Genomic DNA, 21,669 nt, shown 5'->3' on the forward strand with positions numbered 1-21,669 from the left:
ATCCACTTAAGTTGTCATTGGATTTGCTACGAGCATCCTTTTAGGCCATGTAGTCGGAGTCTGTGATCAATTGGCAAATGGTAGAGTGGGTGGTGAATGGTTGCAATTGTTTGGAGTCTCTTGGCTGGAGGAAGTGGGTAAGGAAAATTGAGTTTTGATGTCGCATGAGACCAAGAATCAAATCTGGAGTACTCAGGATCGTGATACTTGGGATCTAATCAAGAGCATTCTGTTTTGACTTTGTTCAGTTCCACATTGGACACTATTGACAGATATTGTGGAAGCTGAACATGATCTTCCTGTTTATAAGCTATCTAATACTTGGTTTACATATCAATTATGTAGCAGTGCCTTTCAATGCAGAGGCTCAGCTGATGATGTAAACCCTGATTATTCTACATTTTATCCATGGATATTGATGGGCTGCAGTTGCTGACTTATTGCTGCAGATTAATTTTGCAGTAAGGTGTATATTATCAGGTGCACTGTAGCTGTTAAAAAGTTTTGTGGTCGATCGCTCTAGCTTCCATACATAGCACAGGAACAGATGCTTCAGACCACGATGCCTGTGCTAACCATGATGTCAACTTAAACTTATCCCATTTGCCTGCATATGGTCTATATCCCTCCATGTGCCTGACTAAATACCTCTTAAGTGTTGCTATCATATTTGCTTTCACCATCTTTCCTGGCAGTGTTTTCTAGGCACCTACCAATCTGTGTATATTTTTTTAAAAAAAACAACTTGCCTCAAATCTCTTAAACTTTCCACCTCTCATCATTCAATCAGAATAGGCCCATTTGTCTAAATCTCAGGTTTTAACGTGGCTGACACACAATACATTTAGCCAGCTACCAAGTCAGGCTGGACCGAATCAAGCACTACCATACTTAGCTACCCCATGCCATATCTGTTCAACAATCCAGGATCATGCTGGAAAAAAAATACCCCAGACTTGTCTCGAGTATTTGACATTTCCACCCTGGGAGAAAGACTCTTGATTATCTACGCCATGTATGCCTCTCATAATTAAAAAAAAACTTTTATCAGGTCACTCCTCAGCTTCTGAAGCTTGTCCAACATCTCCTTGTAGCTAATACTTTCTAATCCAGCGAACACCCTCTCCAAAGTGTTTCTCTCCTTCCTGTAATGCAGTGACCAGAACTACACACAATACTCCAAATGGTGCCTAACCAGTTTTACATGGCTGAAAAATGACTTTTACACTTAAAACCCTGACTGAAGGCAAGTATACCATGTGCTTTCTTTACCACCTTATCTACTTGTGTTGTCACTTTCAAGGAACTATGGACTTGCACCCTGAGATCTCTCTGTACATCAGTGCTCCTAAGGGTCCTGCCATTTACTGTATACTTTTGCATTTGACCTTCCAAAGTGCACCACCTCACACTTGTCCAGATTAAACTCTATCTGCCATTTTTCCACCCACATTTCCAACTGATCTATATCTTGCTGTATCTTTCGTCAATCTTCCGTGCTATCCACAACTCTGCCAATTTTTGCGTCGTCTGCAAACTTACTAATCAGTCCACCTGCATTTTGTCGAAATTATTTATATATCTCACAAACAGAGATCCCTGCAGGACACCACCAGTCAGAATAACACCCCTCCACCACGACTGTTATCTTTGGCCAAACCAATGTTGAATCCAATCTACCAAGTCTCTGTGGATCCTGTAATCTTCTGGATCAGCCTAACAATTGGGACCTCATTGAACATTTTATTAAAATTCATTTTCCATTTATAAACTACTCCGAGCATAAAAAATTGTCTGACAAGCACATCACAGGATATTGTAAAATTGTAACAAAAGAGCTGGAGGGGAAAGGGGAAATTATGGAATGAAATTTAGGCTGTGGTGTAATTACAGCAGGATATTACTACTATAATTTCTCTAAGTTGAGGATATTTATCTTCATCAAAATCGCAAGGGAATGAAAAGGCTAATGTCTATTACAAAGCTATTAAATTTGGAAAGTCCTTAAACTGTTTCTCTATTCCCAAGTTTTTTTTCTATTACCAGGTTTTGATATCTGGAGCACAAATACCAGTTGACCTGGAGGACCTGAAAAACTTCACCAACTATTCAGGTATGAATTATTTTTAACTTGGCCTATGGGTTATTCTTGATGAATCAAATAATATCAAAACTGCGATGCGTGAAATGAGCAAATGTGATGCTTGCTGTTTGTAAAACTTGTACATTTATACTTGGAATGTTTAAATTAGTGTACTAATTATTTTGAAGATACTTGTTGAAGACGTAAGCAAACTGATGTTTCCACCCATACCAATCAGATTCTCTATCACCACCCACCCCCCCCCGCCCCCCCCAACCCCCTGGACTCCAACGCTGGCACATAGTTACAGAAGAATGCACATTTTTACATGTTCTCTGACATGTGACTACTTCTCTATCTCCTCTTCTAATGAGTTCAAGCAAGGCGTGTGACATAGGAGAGACAAAAGTAATAAGCTTGTTTAAGCTAGAATGGTGGAATTTGGCAGCAAGATAGCAACTTAATAAGTAATTTCACATCTGAGGGCAAAGATGTCCATCAGCTAATGTACAGAGTTAGAAAAGGGGAGAGAGAAAAAAAGTCTGGGGTATTTTTTTTCCAGCATGATTCTGGATTGTTGAACAGATATGGCATGGGGTAGCTAAGTATGGTAGTGCTTAATTTGGTCCAGCCCGACTTGGTAGCTGGCTAAATGTATTGTGTGTCAGCCACGTTAAAAGCTGAGATTTGGACAAATGGGACCATTCTGGTTGAATGATAAGATATCTTTATTAGTTGCATTTCACTGTTTTGGTGTACATGTATCTTTTGTGTAGAGTGTTCTGGGGGCAGCCCGCAAGTGTTGCCACTCTTCTGGCACCAACATAGCATGCCCACAACTTCCTAACCTGTACATCTTTGGAATGTGGGAGGAATCCAGAGCACCCAGAGGAAACCCACGCAGACACGGGGAGAACGTACAAACTTCTTACAGACAGTGGCCGGAATTGAACTCCGGTCGATGGTGCTGTAATAGCTTTACGCTAACCGCTACACTACCGTACACACATTGGGTGATGAGTATAAGGGCTAAATTTTGCTGGGACAAGGTGTCCAAAGAAATGTTGAAGGAGCAAATGCATAAATATAACAAATAGAGAACTGAAGGCAAGGCATTTTAGTGACTTGAAATTGTGTTGCTTCCCAAGGATGGATGCAGTTGGATAAAGCAATTTGCTGTTGATATTACCAGTGGTGCAATATATAGATGAAGTAGAATGGAATGGATGAGGTATAGATGAATTGTCATTAAGAAAGCTCTTATTCAAGTGGGAAATTGGAACTAGGCAATAAATGTGGTTTTCAGTATTGGTAACATTCTGAAAACAATAAAGAAAATGTTAATTATGAAGCTGCACTCAAAACTTCTAATTATCATTTCATTAATGATGCATCACATTGTCCCAAGCAAAAATATGAATGAGTACTTGACTTTGTATTAAATATAGATTAGTGTGGGTGATGAGCAGACAGTAGAGAGATGGAGTGTCTGTTTTCAGAATATTGTAAACAGAAATCATTAAAGGTTGAAATATTACCAGGTCAGGCAGTATTTGCAGAAAGAGTTAACAGTCAACTATTGGGTCCTTTTCTCAAAAGGTTGAATAAGCTGGAGAATTAAATTTTTAAGGTTCAGACTTGGGGAAGGAAATGGGGTGTAAGAGGAGGGGAAGCAAAAGCCCTCAATGTCAACAAAACAAAAGAGCTGGTAATTGACTTCAGAAAAGGGGGCGGTGTACATGCACCTGTCTACATCAATGGTGCTGAGGTCGAGAAGGTTGAGAGCTTCAAGTTCCTGGGAGTGAACATCACCAACAGCCTGTCCTGGTCAAATCATGTAGATGCCACGGCCAAGAAAGCTCACCAGCACCTCTACTTCCTCAGGAGGCTAAAGAAATTTGGTTTGTCCCCTTTGACTCTCACCAACTTCTACCAATGCACCATAGAAAGCATCCTATCTGGATGTATCACAGCTTGGTACGGCAACTGCTCTGCCCAGGACCGCAAGAAACTGCAGAGAGTTGTGGACACAGCCCAGCGCATCACGGACACCAGCCTCCCCTCCTTGGACTGTCTTTACCTCTCGTTGTCTTGGTGAAACAGCCAGCATAATGAAAGACCCCACCCACCCGGGACATTGTCTCTTCTCTCCTCTTCCATCGGGTAGAAGATACAGGTGCCTGAGGGCACGTACCACCAGGCTTAAGGACAGCTTCTACCCCACTGTGACAAGACTATTGAACGGTTCCCTTATACAATGAGATGGACTATGACCTCACGATCTACCTTGTTGTGACCTTGCACCTTATTGCACTGCATTTTCTCTGTAGCTGTGACACTTTACTCTGTACTGTTATTGTTTTTACCTGTACTACGTCAATGGACTCTGTACTAGCTCAATGTATCTGCACTGTGTAATGAATTGACCTGTACGATCGGTTTGTAAGACAAGTTTTTCACTGTACCTCAGTACAAGTGACAATAATAAACCAATACCAATATGTAATGCCAAGTTGCAAAAACCTTTGACTGTATATATATTAAAAAACTGCCCTTTCACCATCTCCCCTCCAGTCCTGAGCACTTCACCTGAGCATAAATGTGATTAATTTTTGCTACATGAGTTCAGTAAATTTGCTGCTTATGTATTCTCTGCATTGGAGAGATCAAACACACTTTCCTGAGTAACTCTGTTTAGTTCACAAACATGACCTCCAAGCTTAGGTCCTTGAGCTTCTTAACCAAACACAGAAAATCCTGGAAACACTCAACAGGTCAAGCAGTATCTGTGCAAGGAAAACTGAGCTTCAGGTGGCTTGGTATTTTAGTTCTTCTTCTGACTGGCACTGCACTTGACAAGCTTTTTAAAACTTCATATGATTTTTTTTTGTTGGGGTAGTTGGAACTGCTGAAAATTTGATTCCTGCCATTTACATTTCCTCTGGACACATCTTTACTTGTCCAATTTTCACCCTTTCTATCTTGCAGCATTAACTTTTGTCATTTAATCACCCCAAGTTTCCATATTATCTTGCATTCCCTTGTGTCCTTTGAAGCTTAGGGAATGGGGAGGGGTTGCAGAGAACAAACTATATGTCTCTTATAGAGTGAAGACAAAGACTGACGACTGCTGTCTGATCTGATATTTCCTTCAAAATGAACTATTGATCTCTCAATCTACTTCGTCACGGCCCTTGCATCTTATTTGTCTACCTGCACTGCACTCTGTCTGTAACACTATATTCTCCATTCTGTTATTGTGTATGGAATGATCTGTCTGGATGGCATACCAAACAGAATCTTTTCAACTGTATCTCAGTACATGTGACAATAATAAACCAATTACTTATTTCAGATTCCCAGCACCAGCAGTTATTTTGCTTTTCAAAGCACACTTTATTTCTGTTTTTTAATTGAGGAGTAATTTGGTTGTTGGATTTAATATTTAATTTTCTGTTGAAGTATAGGGCAATAATAAAGAAATTAAACTATAAGGAACCTTCCTCTGATTTATGTGCATGGATTAAGTGTCAGGGTTAAAATAACTAGCCTAACCATTTTTTAAATCCTTTTTATGGCATGTCTGAGAAGGTTTTATTTGTCAGCTAAACAGAGTTTGTCTTGTTCGCAAGAATGTTTTTAATCATTAATGTGCAATGTAATTCTACTTTGTGTGTTGGTATGGTGAATGAAGGAGGAAAATGTGTGGAGGTGTTCAAGTTAATTGTTGACATAGCATTTACTGAAATAGCATCAAAATTTGGTGGTTATGCGGTGCCCGTTTTTTGGACTTGGTTAACATAGTTGAAACATTTCCAGATATTTTAATCTGATGAACAGTAGTATCTATTAGTCTGATGCTACTTATGATTTCTGGTTTCAGTTTTCCGGCGTTAGAAGCTGCAGAAACTGATTCTGGTTGTAAATATTACTTTTAATCTTTCCTGTTTAAATCTAAGTGCTCTTTGTTCGTAATAAGAAAATGTCCATTCTGATTTTGAAATATGTTAGCTATATGCATTAATCTGATTTGTAATTAAAGGCGCTTCATTGACCTTAAATTCATGTGACCTTCAGTTAGCATTTGGTCTTAATGCTTACTGATTTTCAGAACTCCAGAAATTAGCTTTTGGAAGACTCAACAGCAAAAAAAAAAGCCCTCGAATTTACTTAGTCCATCTCCAACACCTTTCTCCCCTTTCTGGATCTCTGTCTCCATCTCTGGAGTCAGATTAACTACAGACATCTTTTACAAACCCACTGACTCCCACAGTTACCTTGACTACACTTCTTCCCACCCAGTCACTTGCAAGGATGCCATCCCCTTCTCCCAGTTCCTCCGCCACATCTGTTCCCATGATGAGGCTTTCCACTACAGGACATCTCAGATGTCCTTTTTCAGTAAAAGGGGTTTCCCTTCCACCACCATCAACGCTGTCCTCACCTGCATCTCCTCCATTTCCTGCATGTCTGCCTTCACCCCATTCCCCACTGACGTAACAGGGACAGGGTTCCCCTTGTCCTCACCTACCACCCCACGAGCCTCTGCATTCCTACACACCATTCTCTGCAACTCCCACCACCTCCAATGGGATCCCACCACCAGGCATCTTCCCCTGCATGCCTTCCCTTCCCTCCCCCCCCCCCCCCCCCCCCTTGCCTCTTCTATCACCTTTCAGCTTCTTGCATTCCACCTCTCTCTCCCCCCCACCTACCTTCCCCACCGCACCTGGACTTGCCAATCGCCCTATCACCTGCCTGCATGTACTCCTCTCTCCCCCACCCAAACCTTCTTGTTCTGGCTTCTACCCTCTTCCTTTCCAGTCCTGATGAAGGGTCTCGATCTGAAACGTCGTTTGTTTATTTCTCTTCATAGATGCTGCCTGACCTGATGAGTTCCTCCAGCATTTTGTGTTAATTACCTTGGAGTGTTTTTCTATATATTTCTCCAATACCTATTGTCAGTATTACGATAAATTCTTGGGATCTGAAACAGTGCTAGTGCAGAATAGAAGTCCATCTGTCCTGCTCCAAAAATATGTCACAATTAAATGAAGAACGCTTCTGAAATTTTTTTTTATTCCTTCTCATTTGTCACAACACCCAACACTGCACAATTGGAATGCCAGTTGGTAAAGCTTCGTGGCTTTCTTTTTATAGTTTGTAGAAGGAGGAGGTTTTCAGCAATCAGGCTTTGGTCAATTTGGATTTAAGTTTCAAAGGTACTTAATTCATCTCCCGAGAAATTTTCTAATTTTTATATTAGTGCCCTAATCTTGCATATGGTAAACAAAGGGGGTACACTGCTTTATCATTTCTTTTTACTTGTGCTTAACATAAATACCATAGTAAAATCTAGCATGAGCCTTGTAGTTGCGAACTCCAATTGTTTACGTAGGTGTTTGAGATCAGTTGAAGAGCGCACATTTTGCTTCAGATTTGAAGCTCCTCAATCTGTTGCTTAATGGCTAGACTTTCAAATGTGTTTTTTTTCGATCTGTAACAATATGTCACACTTGTAGAATTATGGATGCACCTTAAGGATTAGCGGAAGTATATGGTAGAGGTATTTTATCAAATAGTGTTAATGTTTCCAGGCTTTGCTTACTGTTGAGTGCATGATTGTGTATTACCAGGGCTACATTGGCCATCTCACAGAGAGTCAGGATTCTGACCTGCAGCTGACATTCATGAAAGCAATATAAAGCAGTTTATAACTTGATGTCTTAATGGGTCATATATAATTACAGAATAATTTATTGGCCTGGTGTTTTCTTTTTGGTATAATTGAAAATGTGATGTATGTTGTTCCCAGTTTTCCAATATCATGGATCATGATTAGCATATAAAATTCAGAAGTCTAAATCAATATGAACAATAAGGAATAAAAAATGTTCTATATTTTAGGCATCATCTGTGGAGAGAGAAAAGTTAACATTTCAGGTTGATGACCTTTCATCAGAACTCAATTGGAGGCCCAGTGAAAATGGTGAATCTTAATACGTTTTCAAACACAAATTTGTTTCAACTCATTTTAACTGTGTGGATATCAAATGCAGCATGTTTAGGAAGTTGTAAGGAAACCCTACATTGCATATGATAATGAGGCCTAAAAGAAGAAAAAATAATTTATGCTCAGAACATTCCAATTCAAAAAGTTGGCTCATTTTGTGGACCATAATTCCCAAGGCAGAGCTGAGCACTACCCCAAACAAAGGCAAACAAATTCTCATATTTGGAAGAAAGGTCCTTTGGCCAGTTTTATGAAGATGGATGAACCAAGGTTAGGTACAGAGTTGAAAATGATGCTGATGGATTGGTAAGGATAGAAGGAGACGCAATTTGATCAAAATTGCCAACATAGATTGGTTATGGAAATCACTGCTTTGGTTCTCTATGTTCTATAATTCTTGAAAGAGGAGATTTGAGCATAATTATATTTTGTACATGAAGCATGCCCAAAATTCCATGTTTTTTAAAGCCATGTAATTTGTCCAGGTTATAGCAATGCACATGCGTAGTAAACATTGTACATTATATAATGTACAAAATCTTAGAGGATTTATCCTGGGCCCAACACATTGATGCAATCACGAAGAAGATGCGCCAGTGGCTCTACTTCATTAGGAGTTTGAGGAGATTTGGTAGGTCACCAAAGACTTGCAAATTTCTGTAGATGTACGGTGGTGAAGATTCTGACTGGCTGCATCACCGCCTGGTATGGAGGCTCCAATGCGCAGGATCAAAAGAGGCTGCAGAGGGTTGTAGACTCAGCCAGCTCCATCACGGGCACAACCCTCCCCACCATTGAGGACACCCTCAAGAAGGCGGCATCCATCACTAAGGACCCTCATAATCTGGGACATGCCCTTTTCTCATTACTACCATCAGGGAGGAGGTACAGGAGCCTGAAGACCCACACTCAATGTTTCAGGAACAGCTTCTTCCCCTCTGCCATCAGGTTTCTGAACAGTCCATGAACTCTACCTTGTTATTCCTCTTTGGCACTATTTTCTTTATTTGATTTTTGGTAACTTAGAGTAATTCTCGTCTTTGCACTGTATTGCTGCAGAACAACAAATTTCATGATATGTTCTATGTTCACTCTGATACTTTCAAAATATTTTGTGTACATTATAATTTCATAATAGCTTTTGAAGAGTAACTGTGTCTGTGTTTTCTCCCTCACTGTAGGTGGTTATTCAGCAGACCATGCAGTCATTAAAATATTCTGGAATGTAGTAGAAAATTTCACAAATGATGAAAAGCGCAAATTGCTGAAGTTTGTCACAAGTTGCTCCCGACCACCATTGCTTGGATTTAAGGTAAAGATTTAGGCCCTTTATGAATATTCTATACCTACAAAAGGAATATATTGACCTTTTCATAAAATGGGATCCAGTTTCTGTATTTCAATCTTTAAAACAATGTAGCAGGAGTAGAATATTTCTCTTCACAAGTGCAGGGATACTTCCAAAATATATTTTTGTTGCTCTCCAATGAAGTTTCTAATGCACAGCTGCAGGGAACTAGACCTAGTTCAGCATATAGGAAAAGAAAGTCTAAATCATACTGCAGATTTTGTAATTGAATGAATAATTAAATGGTGGAGCTGAAGTCAGTTTGGATATTCAAGCCTGCCCTGCCATTTATTCAAATCATGGCTCATCTGATCTTGGTCTTGGCTTCACTTTGCTGCCTATTACTCTTGACTCCCCATTGTCCAAATATCTGTCTGTCTCAGCTTTGAATAAGATTTGGCCTTTCCAGCTCTCCAGGGTGGATAATTCCAAGGTTCATGAGCTTGGACAAGAAATTGTTCCTCACATTTGTCTAAAATAGGCCACCCTTACTTTGAAACTATGCTGCTGAGTTTGAGGTTTCCCCCACTAGAAGAAAATAGACTCCGGCATGGTTCCAGAGGACTGGAGGGTTGCAAATGTAGTTCCGCTGTATAAGAAAGGTGGGAGGCAGCATAAAGGAAATTACAGACCTATTAGTCCGACAGTGGTGGAAAAAATATTGGAATCTATCCTCAAGGATGAGGTTATGGAATACCTAGAGGTGCAAGGCAAGATAGGTCCAAGCCGGCATGGTTTTGTGCAGGGAAGATCCTGCCTGACCAACTTGGAGTTTTTTGAGGAAATCTCAGGTAGGGTGGATAAGGGAGAGGCTGTGGATGTTGTGTATTTAGACTTTCAAAAGGCCTTCAAGGTGCCGCACAAGAGGCTGATTAATAAGATGAGAGGTCATGGAATGACAGGTAGGATAACAGAATGGGTGGAGCGTTGGCTGGTTGGCAGAAAGCAAAGGGTGGGAATAAAGGGATCCTGTTCTGGTTGGCTACCGGTTACTATTGCTGTTCCGCAGGGGTCGGTGTTGGGGCCGCTTCTTTTTACTTCTTTGCACATTAATGATTTGGTTTTGTGGCTAAGTTTGCAGACGACACCAAGATGGGTGGAGGAGTAGGGAGTATCGAAGAAACGGGAAGGTTGCAGAGAGACTTGGATAGTTTAGGAGAATGAATCTCATCTGCCATTTCTTTGCCCAATGTTGAGAAATGTGCAGTTGTACACTTTGGAAAAAGAAATAAACGGGCAGATTATTATCTAGAAGGGGAGAAAATTCAAAGTACAGAAGTACAAAGGGACTTGGGGGTACTCATGCAGGATACCCTAAAGGTTAACCACGAGGTCGGATCGGCGGTAAGGAAAACGAATGTTATGTTAGCGTTCATTTTGAGAGGTATAGTATATAAAAGTAAGGAAGTGTTGATGAGGCTCTACGGGGAACTAGTGAGGCCTCATTTGGAATACTGTGTGCAGTTTTGGGCCCCATATCTTAGGAAGGATGTACTGATATTGGAGAGGGTTCAGAGGAGATTTATGAGGATGATTCCCAGAATGAAAGAGCTTGCATATGATGAGTGTTTGTCGGCTCTTGGACTGTACTCACTGGAGTACAGAAGAATGAGAGGGGACCTCATAGAAACATTTAGAATGTTGAAAGGACTGGACAGAGTAGATGTGGCCGAGCTGTTTCCCTTGGTGGGTGAGTCCAGGACCAGAGGGCACAATCTTAGAATTAGAGGGTACTGGTTTAAAACAGAAATGAGGAGAAATTTCTTTAGCCAGAGGGTATTGAAATTATGGAATTCTTTGCTACGTACAGCTGTGGAGGCCCAATCATTGGAGGCATTTAAGGGGGAGATAGATTGGTATCTAATTGGTCAAGGTATCAAGGGATATGGGGATAAGGCCAGAATTTGGGGCTAGATAGGAATAGTATTAATTTAGCTCATGGAGCAGACTCGATGGGCTGAATGGCCTACTTCTGTCTTGTGATTTTGTGATATTGTTGCCCAATACCAATTTATTGCTTAAGCCACTTTACTGGATTGCAAGTATTACTGAATGAAAGAGGATGTTACTGAAACCACACCTTGCTAACCCCGGAACACTTCTGTGCAGTCCAGAGTCATTTTTGAAGTAAGCTGGAAATTCCATGGAAGTTTGTCTTTGTGTGTGAACAAGGATAAAGAGGGCTTCATGCTGAGTGTAGAGTTTAGGATATTTCATTGTATCTGGTTTCTTTTTGCAAAAGGCATTTATTCCTGTATTTATCTTTAAATAAAGTATGTGATGTATGACACCTGTCAACCCTGATCTCATTGTTTTGTTTTCTGAGGTAAGTGTAATTACATTAAAGCATGGTCATTCCATGGTGCTTTGACAATAATTGTTTCTTTCATTTCTGTGTAAAGTGCATGTCAGTTTTTTCAGATGTATCAAGTGTCATGTAGTCAATTATCTGTACTCTGCTATATCCAGTAGGATTCTACCTTTCCATGAATCACTTGACTGTTATTTGCAGTAACAGCATTTCAGCAGATTAGTATAACCTTCTGATGGTGTCAGTTCACATTCACTTTAACTGTCAGTGTGATAATTAAGGGAAAATGTAACTATATGGCCAAGTATTTCTAAAATACAAAACACGTTTGTGTGTCATGTGAATACTTGACTATTTTAATGTTTAAGGGCAGCTCTGCAGAGCTTGGGAAATGTGCATTGTTCAAGTGATTGCATAATTTTTTTTACTGCATGTTGTACCCCACCTCCAATTGTTGCAGAGTGAACTAATCTTTGAAGTTAATGGGAAATGTTCAACCTAAGACACTACAATCTAGAACCAAGGTTATCCAAGCATCAGCAGTCAAGCTGCAATATGTAGATGATATGCATCACGTGCTCAGAGAATGAGCTCTAAGCTATTGAAGGATAGGCCGTAGCATCTGCAAGACATAGGTCCTCTAGCAACCTGCCTCTGCTGCACCACACTTCCCTCCAGCAGTAAAAGTTCAGGGTGAGATGCTGGCAAACATGGTCAACTTCCCATATCTTGGGAACCACCTCCTGCCAATGGTAGACATGGATGATGTGTTCATTATTGCCTTCAATGCATCAGCACAGCCTTGACAGCGAGAAGTGTCTGTGGTTCTCACATTGGACTTATTAGCCACCTCAGAAAGCAGAAAACTGGAGTGGAAGGAAGTTGTACTTGATTCCAAGGGATGGCCTAAGAAGGAGGAATAATCCATGCTATGACAGATTTCATTAATAACAAGCATGTGATATTTTCACCTGTCTTCGCTGCGGTTGGCCTTTTTTCCACAATGGAATTTCAGTAAATATTAATAGGTGGTGTGAAGATTTTGTGCAAAGTCCACTTCCATTGATAAAAAGTGCTCAGTAATTTAACTTAATTTGTAAGCCATATAGCAATCAGGTGGTTACTGATTAGTCACTATTGACAGCAATGGGACAATTTTAGAACAACTTAAAGCAGCACCATGTAGTAAAAAGTATTGTGTTAATTTTTTTCTACGGAGCATTGATAGTACTCATCACATTATATAAACTTAGTGAAACACTAATGTTGAAATGGAGATCCTTAAAGGCTGTATAAGCTATTATGACTGTGGTTAAAAAAAAAGTGATAAATATTATCGTGTGCTTTGATATTTTATGATATTTAAATAGATGCTACTGTGTGCCTTTAACAATCCCACTTTGCTCACACCAGATTCTGACAGTATGATCATGCTCGATCACTTAGCCTGTTTAGAGTGGCTATCAATACATCAAATTACATTATATATTGGATTGTTAACAAAACATAGTTCCATTTGGGGTGTGTGTGCATGGCATTGGGATTAGAGGTGATGAAATATGATAGATTGCAATTCAAAGACTGACCAAATGGAAACCTCAGTTTACAAACTGTATAATGTTAATAATATCCCAGATTTTGCATGTTTTCAATAAGCAAAATTCTTGGAAAAATATGTGGCATTTCCAAAAGTTCACTGGATTACATGGTGTCAAATGAAATGCAGATATCAGGAGATCCAAGATTAATTTTTTAAACCCATGTTAGTTGATCACAACCAAGGCAAATGTTGTGCCAGTAGAATGTTGTGCCAGTAGTAAAAAAAAACTGGAATGTTTGAAGACAGTTTAGGCCTATTCACAACCTCTCATCCATGGCAGACCAGCATGCCAAGGCATACTGATCAGATGTGCAATGGTTGCTTCACTTAAGTTCTAAGAAGGCAGTGCTACTTTGGGACTTGAACTGAAAACTGGATCCCAAATAATTGTCAAGAGACTGAAGGCATGAAAACAGTTAAAGTTATCCCCAAATTGAAATATTTGTCTGCTGAATCCCAAGAGTGTTTAGGTTGTCACACCCCTGCAGGATAATTAAAATAAATTGCAACTTTATGCAATTATGATCATTTGTGTTCCATTGTAAAAGCTTTAATGAACTGTTTTGATAAGCCTGAGAGGCAGTGAAATTGATGTCTCAACTAGTTGGGTGAACAATTTTGTTACTTTCTTTGATCATTCACCTTAAATATGTGTCCTCTAGTGCTTGGCACTTCGTCCCTGTAAAACAAAATAATGAGTAACTATTTCAGTTATTAATGATTTTAAACGCCTTCATTCAGCTCCAATGGGGCCAGTAAAGCTGTACTAACATTTTGCAGCTGCGTAATTCCTCATGTCCTGGAGGTGTCACAGCTCAGGTCCTTGTGTAAGACAGGGTAGTCTGCAAGAATCCTGGATCATCCTTGTGCCCTTCTGATGTATTGTGCTATCGGGGCATTTTTACACTGTTTCTAAATATCACATGATTGGAGACATTGAGAAACAGTTCAAGTACATAAAGTTATTTAAACTTTTTGTTTAAATGTTTTTGAGGTAACATTTAAGAAAGGAAATCATTTGGTTTCACTTCCCTTTTTAATGAAGATTGGCACTAAATGTGTCTGTTGTAAGTGAAGGCCATACTGCACGTAAGGGGGCAAATTATGAAATTGTGCCCTGTGGACCCCTTGCCCCCAAGTTATGGTCATTAAAATACATCAAAAATTTACTTCATGGATATGATAATTCAAGTTGTTTCAGAAGAGTTTTCAGTAAATCATAGATGAAAAATGTGAACTCATTTGAGTTTGAAATGCCCTGTCATGTGTTGTTCTTGAACTTTTATACTTTTACAATGTAGTGATATGCGTATCTTTCTCTAATTATTTATCCAGACTATGATAACCTAGGACTGGGCTGTAAGTCTTCCTTGCTCTTGTTCTGTTATAGGTCTTCTCATTAATACCCACCGATCAATAAAACAGGATGAATTTGCCAGATAGTAATCACTTAATGCGAGAAGAATAAATAGCTGCCATTAGGAATTATTTGACTAATCTCTTCCAAATAACTACCAGATAAAAGTGCCCAAATTGTCCTTATCTAATATGTACATTCTGCTGACTGAGTTGATCCTTGTTAGACTTTACGGTTCCCGACCTTGACATTAAATTGTGATTTGAAAGTTGGTAAGAGCCATTTTTCAGGTGATATTTATATTATACATTTCTTTATAAGGCTGTCTTTATAAGGCTGTATTTGTAATTAGCTTCTGGAATTAAGTTTGCAGAAAAGATGTCCCCATTAATCAGTAAATCTCATTTGGTTTTGCTCAATGACATTTCAACAAGTTTATAGAGTCTCAAAATTTCATCTAAATTTTAGTGCACAATCAGAATTTTCAGGTCATTGGCACTTTGTGAATTTATTACCAAAGACTCTGGCTTTTCTGAAAAATCAGAAAATGATGTGTTCCATTATTGGAAATATTTTTTAAAAGAAAAATGACAAACTACTAATGGTAAGAAATGAGGACTGCATTCGAAGCTAGTATGTTTTTTTAATTCCATTATTCCCCTTAACCCTACCCAAACTGAGATTAGTTAACTCAGCATACAGTAAGCTTCCTGGTTTATATTGCTCATCTGTCTTTTGGTGGTGCGTAGATCATGTGAGGGAGAAAATGGGTCTGTAACTCTGCTTCTAGAATATAGTCATTGATATGCAAGTTATTCTCCTATTGTCTGACTTAGAAGCAACAAATTTAGAATTCTTTGGTAAACCTGTTGAGCCATCACTAGACCTGGCTTATGTGGTTTATTCTAGTCTATGCTTTTGTGGTAATAATTTTGCATCTCTTAACAATTCTCAATCTGAAGTGAATTAACAGAAATATCTTCCAAGATGAATAGGTGGCATCAGCAGACTACGCAAGAAACCACTGTTAGAAAGACGTGTAATATAAGTAGACAGATTTATATATGCACGGGGGAGACTGCAGCGCCTAGAGTAATACGTTGTGAATCAGAACACAATCTGCCAAGCATATAAAGCTTCTTGGCCATCCATTTTTAGCTGTTAGTTCTTTGCATTTATTTTCACCAGCCGTTTCATTGCTTGATAAGCATTCTGCTCAAAGGCTGCACTTTGACTTTGCCCTGTACTAATGCTGCCTTATCTTTAATTAAGTGCAATAAATGTCCAAAAATTCATTAGAAAAGAAATAGCACTGTCAATGCTAATCCATTTTAGAAGATGATTGAAATCTTTTTCAGAAAATCATACGTTCCAGAATAAAGCCTCCTGCGAGCAATGATAGTTAACCAAGTCAATAGGCATAGTTAAGCAAGTTCTGATTGCCATTTCACTACAACCTTAAATTGTTAAATCTCTGCTGTACTTTAGGATCACTGAGCAAATCAACAATATCCTGGTAACTTCAGATTCCTACACTGTAGGGATCTTATAAATGGTTTTAAGATCTTTTTTTTTTACAAGAACTATGATACTATTTATGTAGGAATACTACAAATTTTAAAGGCTGAGATGTTCCAGGATCTTGTAGAAAATCCAGATCTCTAATCATTGGCATCTATATAAGCAATATGTGTTATGCAAAATCAAATTTGAAAATGACTATTTTTGTACTGGATATAGCCTCTTAATTGATGCAGTAGCTTGATTAAATATTTGTTGCATAATTTATAAATATTTGCAAAATGTTGGTGTTTGATAAATGAATGAAAAATTATATGGTCTGATATGGGTAATCGTGGTGAGATTGTTACCAAATAAGTTTAGGTAGTAGCCGCTGTAACAGAACTGATAAGGTGTTTGTAGAGAGATCTTTTCTCCCCTTTTCCACAAATGGTATTTGTTTTGAGGTTCCATATGTAGTTAAATAAGCAAATTGTGAAATAATTCAGTACTTCTGTTTAATTATAGTAAATGATGCTGCCCAAGTAATAGTCCCTTGTCATCTATCAAGTGAAGATTAGATAAACTGGAGCAAAGATTAGACTTTTAAAACAAATTGAAATGAAGAATATTTCCTCTTTATACTTTGGAATTTAAGTTCATTAAAGGTGCTGAAAAATCAGTTTATGAAGATTTATTCAATCATGTAATGCTTTGTTATAAGCAGTTGCCTGGCAATGTCATATGGCTGTGACTATTCTGTAAACATTTTCATTATGGGCCCTCAAAGCTCCTACGTTTTGGTGTCTCATTAATCAGGAGGAAGTACCTTATTGTTCTCCAAAACTTACTGTATTTCTATTTAACTTAGTTTTCCTTTACCAGTACCAGTAATCTCCGGGTTATGTTTCATCGGCTATTTCAGCTAAGCCCATCTTTCAGATACTTACTACAGAAGCAATCCAAAGTGAAGATTGTGTTAAGGGGTGAAATTCATGAAGGGATAGATTTGTGTATGACACGAGAGAAATGGAGTTGATGTGTATGTTGTTTCTTCTAATGTTGTGATTTTAAACAGTTTTCAGAAATTTTCCGTTAATCAAGAAAAAGTCAGTTTAAATTTCTCTGTGCTATCATTTGAGCTTTTGTCAGTAATACTAATTTATATAGAGATACCTAGCCCATAAGGCATCAGGGAACGACCAAGTGATAGATTCCCATTATCTGAAGAAAAAATAGAGACCTGTTTTTTTTTTAAGCCTTTTGAAGAACCAAGAACTGATGTCATGGTTGTACATAAAATAGTACACAATAAGGAAAGGTTAAATCCATAAAATTATAAACTAACCAGTACACAAAGTAACATTTCTTAATTTGAGCTGAAGTTGGAATTGGTCTTACACTCTCCTTCATCCACAAGTGTCAGCTAACATTCCAGTCATTTCAAGCACTATCTTGGGGTGAGGATATTGGCTTATTGATATGTTATCAATTCTGATGAAGGGTTATTGGCTTGTTTTCAAATTATTTCTTTCCTTTCCTCCATATACTGATCATTTCCAGTATTTTGTATGTTTTTCCAACTCTGGTATCCAGGTAATTTTGCCTTTGTTGTGGGTTCAGTATCTTTGAGGAGGAATAAACTAGAATGGACCAAATGATTTCCTTCAACCTGTCTTAATAAATTTAAGTTTCTGTAACTTCAACTGTGAGAACAGGACCAGATTGAATTCTTGTAAATGCAGCTTGCATAACTTTGAAAGCTATATCGGTAATCTCCAGAATATTACTTGCTATATAGTTTTGGTGAACATTCAGTATTTTCTTTCAACAATCTTATTTTTTTTAATGTTTGTGTCTTTTAATGATCCTAAGAATGCCAGGATGTTTCAGGAATTAAAATGCAAATTACAACCTTGATTAATATTCATTCAAATTATGCTTATGTTGACAGTTTTCCATTACTTCCTCAAAGAAACTAGTTTGGATTTTAAAAAAAATTAAATTATTTGCAAATGAATAGTTTCCTTTGTGGTAATAGTCTAACCCTATTTTAAATTTGATTTTAGGAATTATATCCAGCGTTTTGTATACACAATGGAGGGACTGACCTGGAGCGTTTACCCACAGCCAGCACTTGCATGAACCTTCTGAAACTTCCAGAATTTTATGATGAAAGTCTTATGAGGAGTAAATTACTTTATGCAATTGAATCAGCAGCAGGCTTTGAGCTAAGTTGAAGTAAAAATGGGACACTGAAGATTGAGAATGATGGATGGTGCTTACAACATGTACCAACAATCAAAAGTTCTCACAAGGGGACAGACTGAATTGTGTAGAATCAAATGGGTTTTAATGAAGTGAACTGCAAAGATGAAGCTTCTTCTAATCATCATATATTTGTAGCTCAGATGGATGTATGATCATATGAGTACTTTGGGAGTTTTACTGTTAAGATTGAGGCTATGTTCTGGGCAAGTGGCTGGTAAATTGTGATGATCAAATTATCACTTGGCATTAACAGAAAAATAGCCTGTGCTGTGTGGCGTTAACCAAAGATTCAGCCAATGTTATGTGTTAGTCAAAATGGGCAATAAAGCAAGCCATAATAATGGAAGGTATTTGCATTTAAAATAGGCCTTCTTCATCAGAAGCCTATTTTCATCAGGCAAGATGCGGCTAATGTTTTTTTAAACTTTATTCTGGTTGCATTTAATATCATGGTTAGGTGGGAGCACATAAACCATGTAATACTGCTGCATTTTACTTTTTTTAAAAAGTTGCACATTTCTTACAATCTGTTTTAAATCACAATTATGTCCCAATATGGAACCCAATTAAAACATAGTTGCAATTTACAGTCTAGATTAAAATTGTATGGTGTGACATTATATTAATTATATGGCCCTTCTGCATAACTGTGGTGAGAGTTCGGAATAAGAAGCATTAAGTGGATGAGATATTATGTGGACAGGAGATTACTTGATCGCAATAGAATTCAGCTTGCTCATAAAATAGTTCCATTAGGCCATGGTAAATGTGTTTGAGACAGAATTTAGTCAGCAGTTTCTGTAAACAGAGATGTGAATACATGTATTATCTGCATCTGTGAATACTATTGTTTTTGTTCTGTATCTGTACAGTTTTCTCGTGTATTAAACCTCTGTGCTATCAGAATGGTCCTTATTGTTAAGAGTTATAACTTTAACAACTATTAAACAAAATTTGAATAATGGAACTAATGTGTCATATTTGTACACTGTCTTCTGTTATGAAAGATTATTACTGAAAGTTGCATGGAAAACCAGGGTACAAGTAAACTAATAATGTTCCATTGAATATTGTTTTCCTTTAGTGTGAAGAAGTGCAACAGATCCTAATACTTTGAGCACTGATTGTTAATTACCGATGTCCATATAAATTTTTGATCCTGTCTTTTATTCAATAAATGGATTTTATGGGGTAAAAAGATAAAGCCCAGGATACAGTCTTTGTTGTCAATACTCCAGAGTTCTGAGGAATAGAGCCTAAGATTGTGTTTATTGCATGAGGATACGCAATTCAAAATAATTTAATCCTACATAATAAACTGTTTGCCAAAATAGACTGAAGGTTTATCATGTCAATCAAGTTATTTTAATGTTATTTTATACTTTTTTTAAGCCACAATGTTCTGATGCCAGGAACTGGCATTTTACATCAGAACATACTTTAATAATATAGTTCAAGTTATGAAAATATTTACAAGATAAACACTAAGCAACCTTAACCAATGTACATTAAATTCAAAGAACACATTTAATTTTTTTTTGTGCCAATACATTCCACATCCAATTTAAATCTCTCATCAAATTTGCAACCAATCTTGATTCAGCTGGACCCTTACTGTGAATTCCCTTTTAATTTCAGTGCTTGGATCGAAGTGTTCAACACCTTGTTTGTACTGTCAGTTACAGGAACTTGCTATGTCATCTTGCAGTGAAGAATCAGTAAATTAGCACAAGTCAACTGAATTAAAATATTAATCGAATAAAAGCAAAGAATGATAGGGCAGTTACAGTTTTTGTCTGAAGCTGTTGCAGCAGAAGCGATGGTCACTTTAGCAAATTATTAGCTTTCCAATGGAAACAAGTATCTGAGAAGCAAAGCGCAGAGGTATAGTCATATAATTGACAGCAAAGCCAAATACAACAAAATTAATGACTACACTGGTGACAGTTCCAAGCTCTTGAACTTGCTTCATAAGTTTTATATTATGTATTAGTGTGTCCATAATTGACCTTCAAAAAATGATGGTAAGCTGCTGTCAAACTGTTTCTAATTTTTTAAAAAAGTTATTCCATCACACTAAATAGGACATTGTTGTATTTTGACCAGGAAAAGATTGAATGATGATGTTTCTAAGTTAGATTAATGTGTGATTGCAGGTAGTTGTATTTTCATGTGCCTTCTCCCTTTGTACTTGAAAGGAGGAGGATGATGATGATGGTCATCGAGTCGTACACAATAGAAACGGGGCCTTCAGCCCTCTGCATTTGTTCTGACCATCATACCTATCTATACTAATCCCATTTGCCTACATTAATTTTATATCCCTCCATGCCCTGCTCATTCATGCTTAAATGTTATTGTTTCTGTCTCCACCACCACCTCTGGCAGCTCATCTCAGATACCAACTTTGTGTGAAAAATTTGCACTTCTAAGCCTCTTTTCACTTTAAGCCTGTCTCCTCTAGTTTTCCACAGCCCTGCTATGGGAAACAGACTGGCTATCTACCAGTCTACCAGACTGGCTGATTGTCACCTCTCAGCCTTCTCTGCTCCAGGGGAAACAGACCCAGCCTATCCAATGTCTCCTTATAATTCAAACCCTCTAGTCCTGGCAACATCCCTGTGAGTGTTTTCTGCACCCACGCTATCACTGATCTGTCAGTCCTTGGCCTCCTCCACTGCCAGAATTCTAAGTGCAAACTGGAGGAACAGCACCTCATTTTCTGTCTTGGAACCTTGCAGCCTAATGGCATGAACATTGAATTCTCCCACTTTAAGTGATCTTCACTTTAAGTGATTCCCCACTTTTCCTCCAACAATGCTGCTTTTCTTCCCTTTCCTAGCCTATCTCCTCTTACTACTCCACTTTTTTTTTCTCTCTCCTTACCTTTGACCCATCTCCTAGTGGATCTGCTCTCCCCTCCTCCCTCGCACCTGCCTATCACTATCTTTTACCTGCATCTACCTATCACCACCTTGTTCCCACTCCGCCTCCCCTCTTTTGTCCACCTATCACTGCTCTGCTTTTCCCTCCTATATATTGGGTTTCCCCTTTTCCCATCTTCAGCTCTGAAGAAGGGTCCTGACCTGAAATGTTGACCGCCTGCTTTTCTCCATGGATGCTGCCTGGCCTTGTTGAGTCCCTCCAGCATCATAGCCATTTCTTCACCTACTTTCCAGTTGATTA

At 38.3% G+C, this 21,669-nt stretch overlaps 1 protein-coding gene across 4 annotated transcripts in view; it reads left to right on the plus strand.

Moving 5' to 3' along the window:
• ube3c (ubiquitin protein ligase E3C) overlaps nucleotides 1–19,767 on the plus strand; it is a 119,364-nt gene extending 99,597 nt beyond the window's left edge. For all 4 annotated transcript variants that reach the window (XM_052016734.1, XM_052016732.1, XM_052016733.1 and 1 more), the window contains exons 22-24: nucleotides 2,047–2,113; nucleotides 9,278–9,408; nucleotides 18,282–19,767. In XM_052016734.1, coding sequence (XP_051872694.1) covers nucleotides 2,047–2,113; nucleotides 9,278–9,408; nucleotides 18,282–18,452 — 369 coding nt within the window. In that variant the 3' untranslated portion in view covers nucleotides 18,453–19,767. The remainder of the gene's footprint in view (nucleotides 1–2,046; nucleotides 2,114–9,277; nucleotides 9,409–18,281) is intronic.
• The last annotated feature ends 1,902 nt before the right edge of the window (nucleotides 19,768–21,669 follow it).

This window comes from Pristis pectinata, chromosome 5 (assembly GCF_009764475.1).
Source record: "Pristis pectinata isolate sPriPec2 chromosome 5, sPriPec2.1.pri, whole genome shotgun sequence".
In the NCBI taxonomy this organism is placed as follows: Eukaryota; Metazoa; Chordata; class Chondrichthyes; order Rhinopristiformes; family Pristidae; genus Pristis; species Pristis pectinata.